The sequence below is a fragment of the Hemitrygon akajei genome, chromosome 16 (assembly GCF_048418815.1).
Source record: "Hemitrygon akajei chromosome 16, sHemAka1.3, whole genome shotgun sequence".
Taxonomy (NCBI): domain Eukaryota; kingdom Metazoa; phylum Chordata; class Chondrichthyes; order Myliobatiformes; family Dasyatidae; genus Hemitrygon; species Hemitrygon akajei.
The window spans coordinates 25,654,142-25,672,717 of record NC_133139.1 but is presented as its reverse complement, the minus strand read 5'-3'; the positions used below and the strand labels follow the sequence as shown (position 1 = coordinate 25,672,717).

The 18,576-nt window shown below is 41.4% G+C and overlaps 1 protein-coding gene across 1 annotated transcript in view; it reads right to left on the bottom strand.

Moving 5' to 3' along the window:
- The window catches only part of LOC140739862 (proteinase-activated receptor 3-like), a 29,406-nt gene extending 15,423 nt beyond the window's left edge, over positions 1-13,983 (bottom strand). Inside the window, exon 1 of the mRNA XM_073068464.1 lies at positions 13,841-13,983. Coding sequence (XP_072924565.1) covers positions 13,841-13,844 — 4 coding nt within the window. The 5' untranslated portion in view covers positions 13,845-13,983. The remainder of the gene's footprint in view (positions 1-13,840) is intronic.
- Positions 13,984-18,576: the final 4,593 nt, after the last annotated feature.

The window sequence follows — 18,576 nt, the reverse complement described above, 5'->3', positions numbered from 1 at the left end:
AATTACGTAAAGGACTATTAGCGTGCTTTGCGTTCAAGCTTTGGTGTTCAATAAATGTGCCGTTATGTATTTTTCTTAAATTTAAAAAGGCTCACGTCGTTTTATTTGCAAGAACCTACATAGGTGATCCAGATGTTCTAGGACGATTCCAAAGTTATTGAACATGTCAGCCAACACAGTTGCTTTGAAACTGCTGGAGTTTTGGGAGCAAAATGCCGTCGCTTGGTTTGTACAAGCTGAAGCCCAATTCATTCTGCGGGAAATCACCGCCAACAACATCAAATTCTACTATGTGGTAAAAAGAAGAAGAACAGATCTTAACTTGGCAGTGGCGTTATCGGGGCACCGTCATGACGGTGTTTCCGTAGCAAGCTATTCGTGTTTTTACAAGGCTGATTTGCTAGCTCAACGCTCAACCTGACTTGGATTCGAACTCAGGAACCTTCGCTCCGGAGTCCGGCGCTGATATTATTGCGCCACCGAGCAGGACACTGCGTGGTAGCCTCGCTCAGAAACTCAATGGCTCCAAGACTGGTGACTGTACTAGAACACCCACCTGAACACAATAAATACTGATCACAGAAACCTTGCCTTTTACAGACTTCTAGACTATCCTAGTCTGAGTGCACCAAACAGTAGCTCTCCTTGCCCGGCCTCGGTGATGCTAAGCCGTCGGAGCGAATGGACCACATGCCGTCTCTCCTGGGAAATCACCATCCTCGTTTTATTTTTAAAGAACACTTCATGCAGCAAGTGCCTGATCAAGTTTGCATAGCCCTCACTAATCCACCATGAAGGACTATAGGGAGCTTGCTAAAATGGCTGACAGTCTAACTTAGATAGGCAGTGGTGCAGCAATCTCCTCCTTTCTCTACGTTAATAAGCCCGGTCAGCAAGGACACCGACATAAAGACGCCTGCAGCTGCAAAATAGATGTCGCTGGCCCTGTGTTTTTACACACTCGCTTTGGTACAAACTCTAGGAAGTGCCCGACTGCCTTGCACCTTTGACAGTGTCAGCACATCGAGATATCAGAGCTCTGTGAATACCACAGGTTACTGCTGCCAGGGATGTCTACTGCTCATTTCAGGGCGATGCAGCTTCGTGACGGGTGCTCGAGTGAGTGTGCTGCCAGTATTCAGATCAGATTAGATTCAACCTTATTGTCATTGTGCCGAGTACAGATACAAAGCCAATGAAACGCAGTTAGCATCTAACCAGAAATGCAAAGAATAGTGTTATTTACAAAATAACTGTGAATAAAAAGTAAGTGCTACAGCACACAAATATAAAAGTACTGAGACAGTACAATATGGGTGCAATACTGCTTAGCGCTGTGATGTGAGGTTCAGCAGGGTCACAGCCTCAGGGAAGAAGCTCTCCCTGAGCCTGCTGATGCGGGAGCGGAGGCTCCTGTAGCGCCTACCGGATGGGAGGAGAGTAAAAAGTCCATGGTTAGGGTGAGATGCATCCTTGATAATGCTGTTCACCCTGCCCAGGCAGCGGTTATGGTAGATGTTCTCAATGGTGGGCAATTGGGTGCCGATAATTGGCTGGGCAGTTTTCACCACACACTAGAGTGCTTTGCGGTCCGATACGGGACAATTGCCATACCACACTGAGATGCAGTTGGTGAGTATGCTCTCAATGGTACAGCGGTAAAAGTCCATCAGTATCCTGGGACAGAGGTGAACTTTCTTGATGCTCTGCAGGAAATAAAGTCGCTGTTGTGCCTTTTTGATCAGGATGGAGGAGTTCAGGGACCAGGTGAGATCCTTGGAAATGTGGACACCAAGGAATTTGAAGCTTCATACATGCTCCACTACAGCTCTGTTGATGTAGATGGGGACGTGAGTGTGGCTCCTAGCATGCCTGAAGTCCACAATGATCTCCTTGGCCTTCTGGGTGTTAAGGGCCAGGTTGTTGTTGGCACACCACGTGGCCAGGTGCTGAACCTCGTCCCTGTAGGCCGTCTCGTCATCCCCTCTGATCAGGCCAACCACCGATCAGTCTGCGAACTTGATTATGGAGTTAGAACCATGTACAGGAATGCAGTCATAGGTGGAAAGGGAATACAGAAGAGAACTCAGCACACAGCCTTGAGGCACGCCAGTGTTCAGGGTAAGAGTGGAGGAGGACAGGTTGTCTAACTTAACAGATTGGGGTCTGTTAGTCAGAAAGTCCAAGGGCACTTAAGCTTGTTGAGTGATTACTAACGCTGCTAACTGTCACTTCGGGTTGTCAGCCATTAACTTTCTTGGCCATGGATTCTCAGCTGAAGGTGCAAAACCCCTCCCATCAAAGGTAGCCGTTGTTATGGATTTCCCACTGCCCCGCACTACTAATAAACTACAGGAGTCTTTAGGTATGAAGAATTTCTATAACTGCTTCATTCTGAGAGCTGCTGAACTTGTGGTCCCATATCGTGTGCTTAAAGGCAACACCCCTAATTACGTGCTTGACTGGTCAGTGGACATGACCAGGACATTTAATGATACCAAACGGGCTCTTTCCAATGCGACCCCACTGCCCAACACACCGACAGCCATTACTACTGACACTTCACACTCTGCTGTGGGTGTTGTGCATGGAGAGTTGGTCGGAGGCGTGTGGCAGCCACTCAACTTTTTCAGCTGGCAGATTTTCTCTTGTTTGATATTGACCCAGAAGTCCAGACTTACCAAACGGCAGTCATGGGCCCGTGCTTGGGTGACATTAAGTTCGAGCGAAGCTTGGAGGGTTTCTCTCCTGTGTGATGTCCTAGCTGGTAACCCTCGCCCCCTAGTGCCCGCAGACTGGAGGCAACTCCATACGTTGCCTCTTGCATCCAGGCCAGAGGCCTCAGAGAAACTGGTTACACTAACGTTTGTGTGGCACAGCCTCAGAAAGGACGCGCATGATTGAAGTGCAGTCTGCGTGGAGCGCCAACAGGCAAAAATTGACTATCGCATTCAGATTGCATTGCACCTTTTAAGGTCCCTGAGCAATGGTTTGACCATATCATTGTGGACCTTGTTGGTCCCCTTCCCACTCCCGCGTTTCACTCGCCTTCTGACCATGTGGACCGTACCACCAGTTGGCCAGAGGCCATCCCTGTAGCGTCGACGACAGCTGCAGATGTGGCTCGGGCGTTCATCAGCACCTGGGCTGCTCAGTCTGGTATTTCCTCTGACTGCGATCCCCAGTTCATCTCAGACCTCTGGGTTGCGATGTCCCGGAACCCCAGCGTAAGGCTACATCACCCCATGGAGAATCACCCACAGTCCAGGGGCCTATGCGAGCGATTTCACCACTCCTTAAAGCTGCTCTGAGTACTCCCTGTTGGATGGTCATCTCCCGTGGGTCCTGCCAGGGCTCAGGACTGCTCCAAAAGAGGATCTGCAGTCATCTGAGGCTGAGTTATGAGTGCCAGGTGAGCTTATTCCTGGCACCATGACCACCTGGTCCCCCTCTCAACAGGGTTCCACCCTCCCCAATAAATTAAATTCACTTGCAGCTATTCCTGCCCCCCCCCCCCCATCACAGTGTGCAGCACTCCTGGGATCCTGTTGACCTACACCCTGCCTCGATGGCTTTTCTCCGCCGTGGACCTTAGGACCCCTTCCGATGGCTGGTTTGTCATTTTGGAACGGAGAGAAAAGACTTTTATCAGAGGTGAGAGGGGTAAATGGTAGACTGCGCGGCTCACCGAGATTTGGAGGATCCCACTGCCAGCTGCCACGACGTGTCCATGAGCCTGTCAACACCTGTCTGGATGAGTGCTGTTCCTCCACACATGGAAGACAGGACCTGAGCCAGGCAGCTTGTCCACGCTCACGGTGCTGGTTTTAGTGAATTCTGAGGGGGGCGGTCTGTGTAGGGTAATGAAATTGGTGGAAATGTACATAACCCGCATTCAGACATCGCGTTAGGTTCACTTTAGGAGGCTGGTCCAACATGATGACGTAAAGGGATTTTAACGCCCTTTGTGTTCAGGTTTTGGCATTCAGTAAATCTGTTGTTACGGTTTTATCTTGAGATGCCTCACGTCTTTTGATTTACAAAAACTTGTTTTTTTTTTATTGTTTTTTTTATGCATTTTCTACAAAACTACAGATAAGAAAAAACCCCAAACCAAAATAAAAAAATTAATACAGTGCAAAAATAAACATACAATAATAATATAATACAAAAAAGATAATTGAGAAAGCACCCAAATTGAAGTCATGTAAAGTTAGTATCCTCCCCAAGCCCCATAGCAAAAAAACTTCCAGACCAACCACAACACAATATAGAGAATATAAATCAGGACAATCAAACCCCCAAAACTGTAAATGCACTTGAAAACAGAAGATAATAATGCCTACTACCAAAAAAAAGAGTTGAAAGTAAAGGACTGAAAAAAAACCTTAATTAAGAGGAAGGTTATGAAAGTACTCAATAAAAGGTCCCCAGACCTTATGGAACTTTGTATCCGAATTAAGAACTGAATAATGAATTTTTTCAAGGTCTAAACAGGACATAATATCATTAAGCCATTGAGCATGTGTGGGCGGGGCAACATCTCTCCATCTAAGGAGAATTAAATGTCTAGCCAGGAGAGAAGCAAAAGATAATATTCGACACTTAGTCGAACTCAAACGTATATCTGTCTCACCCAAAAAACCAAACAGAGCAATTAAAGGGTTAGGTTCTAAGTGGTGATTCAGAATACAGGATAAAGTTATAAAAACATCTTTCCAAAATTTCTCTAAACTAGGACAGGTCCAGTACATATGAATTAGAGAGGCCTCGCCCCTTTTGCATTTATCACAAAGAGGACTAATATTAGGGTAAAATCGAGATAATTTAGATTTAGACATATGGGCTCTATGAACAATCTTAAACTGTAAAAGGCAATGGCGAGCACAAAGAGAGGTTGAATTAACCGATTTGAGAATCGAGTCCCAAATCTCATCAGATAAAGAGATATTTAAATCATGCTCCCAAGCCATTCTAATTTTATCCACAGGGGCACGCCGTAAGAATGCTAATTTATCACAAATAAATTATATTAAACCTTTACCCAGTGGATTAATAGAAAGAAAGAAATCCATAACATTTTTCTCAGGCATTTCAGGGAAGTTAGGAATTAAAGGATTAATAAAGTGTCTAATTTGGAGATATCTAAAAAAATGGGCATTAGGCAGATTGAACTTAGCAGAGAGCTGTTGAAAAGATGCGAAGCGATTATCGATAAAAAGATCTTCAAAATGTCTAATGCCCTTCCTATACCAATCATAGAATGTTGAATCATACATAGTTGGTAAAAAAAAAAGGTGATTATGTAAGATAGGACTAGAAAGGGAAAAACCATAAAATTCCCTAAACTGAGCCCATATTCGCAAAGTGTGTCTAACAAGAGGATTAACAATTAGTCTAGACAAACTACCAGGGAGTGCAGAGCCAAGAAGTGCAGAAATAGATAAATCTTTAGTGGAACTCAATTCCATTGCCACCCAATTAGGGCACTCAGATTGGCTATGAAAAAAAGACCAAAAGGTAGTACAACGTATGTTAGCTGCCCAATAATATAAACGAAAGTTAGGTAAAGCCATGCCACCCTCTTTTTTAGATTTTTGAAGATAAACTTTATTAATTCTAGAATGCTTATTCTTCCACAGATATGACAAAATAATAGAGTCTAAGGAATCAAAAAAGGCTCTAGGAATAAAAATTGGGATAGATTGAAATAAATATAAAAATTTAGGGAGAACATACATTTTAACAACATTAATATGACCTACCAAGGACATAGACAGAGGTGACCATTGTGGCAGACTCTGTTTTGTAGTATATAAAAGATTGGCAAAATTTTCATGAAAAAGATCTTTAAACTTCCTTGTAATTGTAATCCCAAGATAAGTAAATTGATTATGAACTACTTTAAAAGGGAGGTCACGAAATATTAATTCTTGTGCTTCTTTATTAATTGGGAAAAGTTCACTCTTATGTAAATGATTTACAAAAACTTGTGCTGCTACCAAGTGTCTGTCTGTGTCTCGTTCAAGATGCCTCTTTGCTCTCCTAATAACCTTCTGGAGGCTATACCTGGACATTTTTCAAGAGTTTGGTTTGCCAGTCCTGTTGGCAATAGATCTAACCCTCAGCAGACTACAAATCTACAAGTTCATCGAGAACTTCTGGTTTGAGAAGACCTACTATGTGTGTGCAAGTTCGTACAAGTCCAGGCAGGTGTTGTTGAAGTCAGTGACAATGATGTCATATTCATTCTGATCCAGAGATGAATCACTGAATATGATTTAGTCTCCCAATTCAAAGCAATCATACACCTCCTACTCCCTCGTCCATATCTTCATGGTCCTTTCCACCGGTGTCCTCTTCAGTCTCTCCCTGCTCATAGCATGGTAAAGTGGTCAGATTTCCCACAATGCAGGCGTGAGGTGGCTCAGTAGGTGCACTTGCTGATGGGGTGGTGGAGTGGGGTAGGTGCTCCACATTGATAGTTGTCCAGCAGACGCTTCTTCAAGCTAGCCTGGTTAAAGACCCCACTTGAATTGACTTTATTTCTTACATCCTCCACATACATGAGGAGTAAAAATCTTTACGCTACGTCTCCAGCTAAATGTGCAAAGTGCAACTTACAGTAATTTGTAATAAATCATACTGTATGTACAACAGGACAAATATAGCATAGAAATACAATTGTATCAGCCTGATGGCCTGGTGGGAGAAGCTGTCCCGGAGACTGTTGGTCCTGGCTTTTATGCTGCCGTACCATTTCCTGGATGGTAGCAGCTGGAACAGTTTGTGGTTGGGATGTCTGGGATCCCCAATTCTCCTTCGGGCCCTTTTTACACACCTGTCTCTGTAAGCATCCTGATTAGTGTAAAAGTTCACATCTACAGATGTGCTGGGCTGTCCGCACCACTCTCTGCAGAGTCCTGCGATTAAGGGAGGTACAGTTCCTCCCTTAGCCAGTCAGGATGCTCTCAATGGTGCACCTATAGAAAGGTGATGGGGATGGTACTGGGGTGTGCCCTTTTGAGCCTGCTAATCATTTCCTCCTGTACACACAGTGTCAGCCTGGGGTGGGAAGAACACTGCAGCCAGGATAAGGGTGCAGACAGCACGGACGGCACTTGGCCGCCAGATGTTCCACATCAGCGGAAAAGGTTCAAGACAGAACCTGCACATCTCTGCACCACGAGAAGCAGAAGTAGTTTCTGATTTATCTGATCCACACAATACACACAGAAGCCCTCAGCTGGGGTCATGAGCCATATCTCTATAAAACAGTACACAGTAGTCTCTAATGTTCCAATTTTGCTCTACAGTCTCCAATGACTATACGTTACCAAAGAGAGGCAGGGTAGGGGAAGTGCTGTGGGTCTCAAGCCTCAACAATTCAGTTCTCCCAGACAACGTTCTTGGCAGCCACATTTCCGGCAGAACAGAGATCTCCCTGTGCTTGCAACAGGAAGATACTTGTCAGCTGGGTGGTTTGTTCTGCTGAGTCCAGGCAACTCCTGGAAAATTACTATTGTGTCCAGAAAGTTTAATGCATTGCACGCTACTGCGCTCACTGTGGCTTTGAATTTTAGCTGAGAACTGGAGATATTTTTAGTGCTTTCTTAGGAGCTGATTGCAAATAGCTCTTGCAAATAATTCTTATCACGTGTGCTACTCCTGAGAGATGGCTCTGCAGAAATGAAAACTATTGCTTTCCATGGTGTGGAGGATATACCACTGCCTCGCCTGTTCGACAGAAGCCATTAGCAGGCTGTGCACGCTCGGTGGCCACTTTATTTGGTGCATCCTGTACCTAATAAAATGGCCACTGACAGTATAGTTGTGATCTTCTGCTGCTGTAGCCCATCCCCTTCAAGGTTCGATGTGTTGTACATCTAGAGACAGTCTTCTGCACGCCACTGTTGTAGCACGTGGGTATCTGAGTCAATCGCGTTCCTGTCTGGTCATTCTCCTCTGACCTCTCTCATTAATAAGGCACTTTGACCCATAGAACTGCCAGTCACTGGATTTTTTTATTTGTTTTTCACATCATTCCCTGTAAACTCTAGAGAAATTTGTGCGTGAAAATCCCAGGAGATCAGCTGTTTCTGAGATACTCAAACAACCCTGTCTGGCACCAATTATCATTCAACTGTCAAAGTCACTTAGATCACTTCTCCATTCTGATGTTTGTTCTTTTTTTTAATAAACTTTTTTTATTGAGTTTTCAAATAATTACAGAAATAAAAGAAAATATATGAAAAATATATATATATACCCTTCCCCCCTCCCCTTAACCCCTCCCCCCTAACACCCCTATAGAAAAAAGAAAGAAAGAAAGAAAAAAAGAGTGCCTGGATATCGGAAGATCCCCACATGCTCCATGGAGTTCGGAATAACTTTAGTATATATATTTCTTTCCCCAAATAACCAATTATTTCATCTTCGGAGCACCTATATATTTAATCCTGTCTTTTGTAAATAAGGGTGCCAAATTTTCAAAAATGTTTCATATTTATCTCTTAAATTATAAGTAATCTTTTCAAATGGAATACAGCCATAAATTTCCTTCTTCCAACAATCTATACTTAAATATGTATCCGATTTCCAAGTAACTGCAATAGCCTTTTTGGCTACTGCCAGTGCAATTTTTATAAATTCTTTCTGATATTTATTCAATTTGGGTTTCGGTTTTATCCCTTCAATATCGCCTAGTAAAAATAATATTGGATTATGTGGAAGTTGTGTTCCAATAATTTGTTCCAATAAAACTCTTAAATTTGTCCAAAAAGGTTGAATTTTAGAACAAGACCAAGTAGAATGTAAAAAAGTACCGATTTCTTGGTTACATCGGAAACACTGATTGGATAAATTTGGGTTTAATTTATTTATTTTTTGTGGTGTAATATATAATTGATGTAAAAAATTATATTGCACTAATCTTAACCAGACATTTGTTGTATTTGTCATACTGTCAAGACATAGTCTTGACCAACTTGTTTCTTCAATTTTAATATTCAAGTCACTTTCCCATTTTTGTCTTGACTTATGGACTCCTTGTTTAATTGCCTGTTTTTGAATCAAGTTATACATACAAGAAATAAATTTTTTAATCTTTCCTTTTTGAATTAAAGTTTCTATTTCATTAGATTTTGGCAATAACATTGTTTGACCTAATTCTTCTCTTAAATAAGCCCTTAGTTGGAAGTAACAAAAAAGAGTGTTGTTTGATACTTTATATTTATTCTTTAATTGATCAAATGACATTAATATACCTCCTTCAAAACCATCTCCGATATATCTAATCCCTTTTTGAAACCAATTATATAAAAGTTAATTATCCATTGTAAAAGGAATAAGTCTATTTTGAATTAAAGATCTCTTTGCTAATAAAGATTTCTTTGTCTCATCAACATTTATCTTATTCCATAAGTCAATCAAATGTTTTAATATAGGAGATTCTTTCTTTTCCCATATCCATTTAGATTTCCATTTATATATAAAATCTTCTGGTGTATTTTCTCCTATTTTATCTAGTTCTATTCTAATCCATGCCGGTCTATCTTTCTCAAAAAAAGATGCAATAAATCTAAGTTGATTTGCTTTATAATAATTCTTAAAATTTGGAAGTTGTAACCCTCCTAGATCAAATTTCCATGTCAATTTTTCCAACGATATTCTTGACATCTTACCTTTCCAAAGAAACTTACTCACATATTTGTTTAGCTCTTGAAAAAACTTCTGGGGTAGTTGTAGTGAGTGAAATAAGTATTGTAGTCTAGGGAATATATTCATTTTTATGGTATTTACTCTACCTACTAATGTTATTGGTAATACCATCCATTTATCAAGATCTTCTTGAATTTTTTTCAATAATGGTAAGTAATTTAATTTATGTAAGTTCTTTATATCATTATCAACTCTTATACCTAAATATTTTATACCATTTGCCGGCCATCTAAATTGAGTTATTAATCGACATTGACTATAATCTTCTTTAGTAAGAGGTAAAATTTCACTTTTATCCCAATTTATTTTGTAACCTTATATTTTCCCATATTCTTCTAATCTATAGGATAATTTACGCAACAAGTGCAATGGGTTTGTTAAATAAATCAGAACATCATCAGCAAATAAGTTAATCTTGTATTCTTCCTGATTAACTCTGAAACCCTTAATATCTGGGTCCATTCTAATTAATTCAGCTAATGGTTCTATCGCCAACACAAATAAAGCAAGTGATAATGGACAACCTTGTCTAGTTGACCTTGTTAACTGAAATGGTGTTGAAATTTGACCATTTGTCACTACTTTAGCTTTGGGATTAGTATTTAAGGTTTTAATCCATTTTATAAAAGATACTCCTAATCCATATTTTTCCAATACCTTAAATAAAAAATCCCATTCCAATCTATCAAATGCTTTTTCTGCATCTAAAGCAACTGCCACGCTCATTTCCTCCCTCTTTTGTGCCAAATGAATTATACTAAATAACCGAGTTACATTATCTGCCGATTGTCTATTTTTAATAAATCCTGTTAGATCCATATGTACTAATTTTGGTAAGTATTTAGATAATCTGTTAGATAAGATTTTTGCTATTATCTTATAATCAGTGTTTAATAAAGAAATAGGTCTTTATGATGCTGGCTTTAAAAGATCTCTATCTTTTTTGGCAATACTATTAAAATAGCTGTCGAAAAAGATTCTGGAAGTTTATGCGTTCTTTCCGCTTGATGTATTAACTCCATAAAAGGAGGAATTAATAAATCTTTAAACTTTTTATAAAATTCAGGCGGAAAACCATCTTCTCCTGGAGATTTATTACTTTGAAGTCATCCTAGAGCTTCTTCAACCTCTTTCAATGTAAAAGGCACATCTAATCCCTTCTGTTCTTCCATATTTAATTTTGGAAGAGTTATTTGTGATAAAAAACCTTTCTATCTTGACATTATCATTTTGTGATTCTGATTTATACAACTCAGAATAAAAATTCTTAAAAGTTTCATTAATTTCTAAAGGTTTATATGTAGTTTTATTTACTCTTGTTCGAATTGCATTTATTGTTTTAGAAGTCTGGTCTGTTTTTAACTGCCATGCAAGGATGGCATGTGATCTTTCACCTAGTTCATAATATCTCTGTTTAGTTCTCATAATTGCTTTTTCTGCTGATGTTTGTTCTGAACAAAAACTGAACCTCTTCACCTTGTCTGCATGTTTTTAAGCTAATGATTGCTGCCACATGATTGGCTGGTTGGATATTTGCATTAACGAGCATGGTACCTAAAAGAGTGGCCAGTGAGTATATTTCATATGGTTGGAATCGTTACGTGCATCTCCCTTAGAGTTATAAGTAGAAAAGGGGTGACATTGTCAAGGAAGTGATGGTCAAATTCTGGACATTGTTGATTAGTCCACATTTGGGGCTCTTCTTTACTGAACTAAAGATTAGCCCCCTGAAAGTAATGTTCTACAACACTCAATGCAGGAGATTCTCAATCGGCCAGGCTGCATCTGTGGAGAGAGCAATAAAGTCCTGAAGTTCATGTTGATCCTTCCTAACTGGTTAGAGAGTCAGAGAAACCATGTCCTTAACTGTGAAACCATCACCAGGAGAAACAGGTTAGAATTGAAACACCGGACAAAATTATCCCAAAGCAGCTGTGAATTGGTGCTGAGCAAAACAGAGGAGATGGTGTTTTATTGTGTCGGTTTAACTCGGTGCCTCCACAAATCTCATCTCTTTTTTATTCCTTTAATACCTTAAAACCTTGACCGCAGATTTGAAAATATGCAGTGACCCAAAATGTCGCCGGTTTATTCCTCTCCGTAGATGCAGTCTGACTGGCTGAGTCTCTCCGGCATTTTGTGTGTGCGTTGCTCAGAATTTCCAGCATCTGCAGAAACTCTTGTGTTTTAAAATGAAAGGAAGGTTTTAAAGGGGAGTTGAGGGAAAATGTTTTTTACACAGCAGTTGGTTGATACCTGGAACACACTACAGAAGAAACGGTGCAATCAGGCACAATTACATGTTTAAGGGACATCTGAACTTGCACTTGAATAGGCAATGCAAAGAACTTTACAGATCTACTGCTGGCAGGATTATTCCAAACGTTCTTAATCTTCTCAACAAAGAAACTTTTTCTCATTACAGTCATGAATCGCCAACCCCTTATTTTAAGACTGTGACCCTAGTTCTAGATGTAGACGCCTAGGGAGTATCCATTCTTGTATCTAACTTGTCAAGACCTGTAAGAACTTTTGATTCTTCATGAAGTTGCCTCCCATTCTTTCAAACAATGGAATACCAGTCAGCTTAATCTATTTTCAAAAGACAAACCTCCTCCATTCCATGAATCAGCCATTATTCTGCCTCTGGTGTAAACATTCCCTCTCTCAGGCAATGACACTGTGTCTAATATTCTCTCCGGGCTTTGTCTAAATGCTGACGCTCACCTGCCCAATCCCGTTTTCCAGCATTAGGTCTAATCCTGTAGGCTATTACTCCAGAAACATAGTTACATAACGCAAAGCATAACGCTATTACACCATCAGCAATCCGGATTCAGTTCCCACTGCTGTCTATGAGGAGTCTACACGTTCTCCCTGTGTCTGTGTGGACTTCCTCGGGATCCTCTGGATTTCTACCACATTCCAAAGACGCAACAGTTAGTAGGGGTAATTGGGTAGCATGGGTTCATTGGGCTGGAAGGGCTATATCTCTAAATAAACTAGATATAAAAATGTAAATAAATAAACAACTAAGATTTTTTTTTAATGTGATGAGGGCTTCTGCTTTCAGCACCCTCTCAAGCAGTGATCTCCAGACGCCAACAACCTCTGGGTAAAAAAAACTTCTTCATCTCCCCCAACTTCTTCTACCAACCACTTTAAATCTGTCTATTCCCTATTCCAGGAGGAATGATTCTTCCTGTTTACTGTTTATATAGGTTATACTGGTTCTGAATCTGAACAGTAGATCAGTCAATCGCTCTACAGCTATACCTTTCCGTTGCTGTGATGTGACGATGGAACTGTAATCCCAGCTCAAACTGCAGTCAAACTTTTCTGGCATTACCTCATTAAATTCTGTGTTTGCACTAAAACCAGAGAGTTTTTTTTAACTATTTTGTTGACTTCCCAGTTATTTTATATCCCCCTGCTTGCTGCACTCTCCCAGGCGCATTATTTTGTTCAGCTTTTGACTTAACTCTACCTGCCACCTTCCTGACCTATTGATCAGACCATCAGCCCCTTTCCTGCTCCGGATTTGCAGTACCTGCAGTAACTGCGTATTGTCAAGCAGAATAATTACCTCTTATCAATTGTACTCTACACTCACAGGAAATGTATCCAAATTGTAATAATCAATATTTATCTTTTTCCATAAACATCCTCTAGAATCAGAATCAGGTTTAATATCACCAGCATATGTCATGAAATTCATTAATTTAGCTGCAGCAGTACAATGCAATATGTGATAAATATTTTTTTAAATGAACAGATGAATTACAAGTGTATATATATACATGTTTGTGTGTATTAAAAAGTTAAATTAAAAATAGTGCAAAAAGAGATATAATAAAAAATGTGAGGTAGTGTTCTTGGGTTCAATACCTTTTAGGAATCGGATGGCAGAGGGGAAGAAGCTATTCCTGAATCCATAAATAGAATTAAATTTACTAATGATCAAGCTGCACAATTCCTGTGCAGTTAATCTTCCTTAATGCTTGGTGTACCATGTACCTAACCTTCAAATGCATGCACTTCACAATCACAGAAATCATCATTCTCCCATAGAGAACTGTTCTTCTCAACACTTTCAAATACAAAGCGAAGGGTCACTTACTCATACTGTAGAACGAAGAAATAGTTGCCCAAATCCACACTGGCCTTCCAAGTGATTTCCTCAAACAAAATGATTCACAAGGAGAAGGCTTGGACAGAGCAGTTTTAAGTGTTTTCCAGATTTAGGGTGTTGCCAAGAATAAGGGAGGAGCTACTGCACAAAATGTTAAAGCCACAATATGAATATGGTACTGTCATTCTGTGTGTGAACTCAACTTTATTCAGCTTTCCTGCACCAAGTACAGGCTCTCTAGGGGTTACAAGTAAGATTAATGATATCAGAAATTACCTCCTTTCCCAGCCAGGCAGAAAATGCTTTTCATTAATTTTTCAGCATTTATTGCCAACCTGGACTTCCCCCGGAGAAGGTGGTGATGAGCTGTTTCCTGAACCACTGCAAGCTCTCTGGTGAGGATTCTCCTGCTGTGCCAGGGAGGGAATTCCAGGATTTAGATGCAGCAACAATGAAGGAATGGTGACAAACGCTCAGTCCCACTTCATTACATCACCCATTGCGAACAAACACAGTCAGACTGCCCAGTGGGATGCTTCACAATAGTCCTGCTTTGTTTTGCGCACCTCCCTCGTTCGATAATATGCAACATTATGACATCGCCACGTGTGGATCCAAATTGTCTGCTTTCCGGAGCAGCTGTCCCGGAATGGCTGGGATAGCTGGTTCACAGGTCAGACAATGAGGTGGTGCGACGCATCAATTATCCAACTCCTAGAATTCCATCTTGTTAATCTATCAGTTTCTTGATAAATCACATCTGCTTAGTCAAGATATGTACTCAGTGGACCCGGAGTGGATCTCTACTGCTCTAGCCCATCCACTTCAAGGTTTGACATGTCGTGCGTTTAGAGACGCTCTTCTGAGATACTCAAACCACCCCGTCTGGCACCAGCTATTACTCCACAGTCAAACTTACTTAGATCACATTTCTTCCCCATTCTGGTGTCTGGTCTGAATAACAACTGAACCTCTTGACCATGTCTGCATGCTTTTATGCACTGAGTTGCTGCCACACGTTTGGCTGATTAGATATTTGGATCAAGAGAACTTCTAAAATAATGCAGTAGGTTCATTGCATTCATTACTGATAGCAGATTTTGGGGCTTTTTTATATATTATTTATTGAGATATAGCATGGAACAGTCCCTTCCTGCCCTTCGAGCTGTGCTGCACAGCAACACCCCAATCTAATCTGAGCTTAATTACGAGACAGCTTACAATGACAAATGAAACTACCGACCGGTACGTCTTTGGACTGTGGGAGGAAACTGGAGCACCAAGAGGAAACCCACACGGCAAGACAGACAGACAGACATACTTTATTGATCCCGAGGGAAACAGGGAGAATGTACAAACTTCTTACAGACTGTGGTGGGATTGAACCTGGCTCACCTGTGCAGTGAAGCATTGCGCTAACCACTTCCACATTCCGTATTCCATTCTAGATAGATAGATAGATAGATACTTTATTCATCCCCATGGGGAAATTCAACATTTTTTCCAATGTCCCATACACTTGTTGTAGCAAAAACTCATTACATACAATACTTAACTCAGTAATAATATGATATGCATCTAAATCACTAACTCAAAAAAGCATTAATAATAGCTTTAAAAAAAAGTTCTTAAGTCCTGGCAGTTGAATTGTAAAGCCTAATGGCATTGGGGAGTATTGACCTCTTCATCCTGTCTGAGGAGCATTGCATCGACAGTAACCTGTCACTGAAACTGCTTCTCTGTCTCTGGATGGTGCTATGTAGAGGATGTTCAGGGTTTTCCATAATTGACCGTAGCCTACTCAGCGCCCTTCGCTCAGCTACCGATGTTAAACTCTCCAGTACTTTGCCCACGACAGAGCCCGCCTTCCTTACCAGCTTATTATTACGTCCCTCCTGTACCTGATAAAGCAGTCACTGAATGTACATATCTTCACGGTCTTCTGCTGCTGTAGCCCATCCACTACAAGGTTCAACGTGTTGTGTGTTCAGAGATGCTCTTCTGCACGCCACTGTTGACTTGAACCAGTCTGGCCGTTCTCCTCTGACCTCTCTCGTTATCTCACAGAACTGCCTGGATTACATTTCTTCCCTATTCTGATACTTGGTCTGAACCTCTTGACTGTGTGTACATGCTTTTAAGCGTCACGTTGCTGCCACATGATTGGCTGGTTAGATATTTGCATCCACGAGTAGGTGTACCTAATAAAGTGGCCACTGAGTTTACTTCCAGAACGATGTGCAGGTTAGAGGAATCGGAATCATATGTCGTGAGATTTGTAACTTTGTGGCAGCAATACAAGAATAAATAGAAAAAACAAGCAAATCAATTACAGTAAGTATATATATTTAAATTAAATAGTTAAATTAAGTAGTGCAAAATAGAAACTAAAAAAAAGTAGTGAGGTAGTGTTCATGAATTCAATGTCCATTCAGAAATCGGATGGCAGAGGGGAAGAAGCTGTTCCTGAATCACTGAGTGTGTGCCTTCAGGCTTCTGTACCTCCTTCCTGATGGTAACAGTGAGAAAAGGGCATGCCCTGGGTGCTGGAGGTCCTTAATAATGGATGCTGCCTTTCTGAGACACCACTCCCTGAAGATGTCCTGGGTACTTTGTAGGCGAGTACCCAAGATGGAGCTGACTAGATTTACAATCCTCTGCAGCTTCTTTCGGTCCTGTGCAGTATCCCCCCCCCAGACCAGACAGATTTGCAGCCTGTCAGAATGCTCTCCATGGTACATCTATAAAAGTTTTTGTGTTTTTGTTGACATACCAAATTTCTTCAAACTTCTAATGAAGTATAGCCGCTGTCTTGCCTTCTTTATAGCTACATCGATATGTTGGGACCAGATTAGATCCTCAGAGATCTTGACGCCCAGGAACTTGAAACTGCTCACTCTCTCCACTTCTGATCCCTCTTTGGGGATTGATATGTGCTCCCTTGTCTTACCCTTCCTGAAGTCCACACTCAGCTCTTTTGTCTTACTGACGCTGAGTGCAAGGTCAAAACCAAGAGGGCATAGTATTTAAGTGGAACACACTCCAAATGCTAGAGGAACTTTGTGGGTCAGGTAACATCTATGAAGAGGAACAAACAGTCAACCTTTTAGGCCAGGACCCAGGGTCTCAGCCCAAAATGACAACTGCTTATTCTTCTCCATAGATGCTGCCTGACTTACTGACTTCCTCCAGTTGCTCAGAATTGCTTGCATCTGCACAGTCTCTTGGGTCTTAAGGTGAAAGGAGGGTTTTAAAGAGGAGTTGAGGGAAAATGTTCACAGAGCAGTTGGTTGAAATGGAGAACAGTGCAGAGGAAATGCTGCAGTCAGGTACAATCACTTGTTTCAGACACATCTGGTCCAGCACTTGAGTAGGCAAGGCAAAGATGTTTATAGATCCAGTGCAGGCAAATGGAGATAGTATAGATGGACAGAAAAACCAGTATGAATGTGGTGAGATAAAGGGCTTGCTTCTATGTTGTTCATGACTCCGTGACTCTTGTCTCACGAAGAGATAGTGGCAGGTTAATTAGTTACAGTCACTTACCCCTTGTGCAGGCGGGTGACAGACGAATCATTTGGGGGTGGAGCTGATGGGTATGTACATTTCAAGAAGATAAGTGAGGGAATAGGACCGGTGAGTTGACACTGAGGGTTGGTGTAGAGTTGTTGGGCTTCCTCTATGTTGTAAGGGATTGAAAACACCTAGCAGATCACAGGCAGAGCAGTTATGGTTAATGTCGCTGTTTTAACCTTATATAACCATTTGAGCTTGCTAAATGGGACAGTTAGCACCGATTTTCAAATTAGGAATAAAACGCTTTCTTAGGATGAATAAGCTTCTCTTGGGGTTCCAGTCGGGTACAGGTATCGATTTTAACCGATGTTTCTATGACAAATTCTGCCATGAAGCTGGCAGAGTTTGTCATTGAAACGTCAGTTATAATCGATAACTGTAGCCGGCTGGAAGCCTGAGAAGAGTTTATTCATCAGTATGCGCCAAGAAAGCACTAGATCCTTTCTCGCTTTCTTAGAAGTCTGCGTAGATTTGGCATGTCATCTAAAACTTTGCCAAACTTCTCCCGATATGCAGTGGAGGGTATATAGTCTGCCTGGTATGGAAACACTATTACCCTTGAATGGAAAATCCTACACAAAGTAGCGGATGCGGCCTAATCCATCACCGGTAAGGCCCTCCCCATCACGGAGCACAACCACACTGATGTACCACCAATAACTCACTCTGAGACGTAAAAGCGAGGTATCGGCTTTTATTGACTGGAAGAAGGAACAAACAGTGAGTGACCACTGTACTACATCCTGGAGACAGAGAGGCCGGGCTCAGACCTCCATCACCTTTATACCGGGGTCTGTGGGAGGAGCCACAGGAGCAGTCAGCGGAGGGGGCGTGTCCAGACAGGTATATGTAGTTCACCACACACACGGAGCACTGTCACAGGAAAGCAGCATCCATCAGCAAGGACCTCCAGGCCATGCTCTCTTCTTGCTGCTGCCATCAGAAAGGAGGTACAGGATCCTCAAGACTCACACCACCAGGTTCAGGAACAATTATTACCCCTCAATCATCAGGCTCTTGAACCTGAGGGGATAACTTCACTCACCTTCACTTACCCCAGAACTGAACTGTTTCCAGAACCTAAGGACTTACTTTCGAGCACTGTTCATCTCATCTTCTCTGTAGTTATTGGTTATTTATTTGTTGTT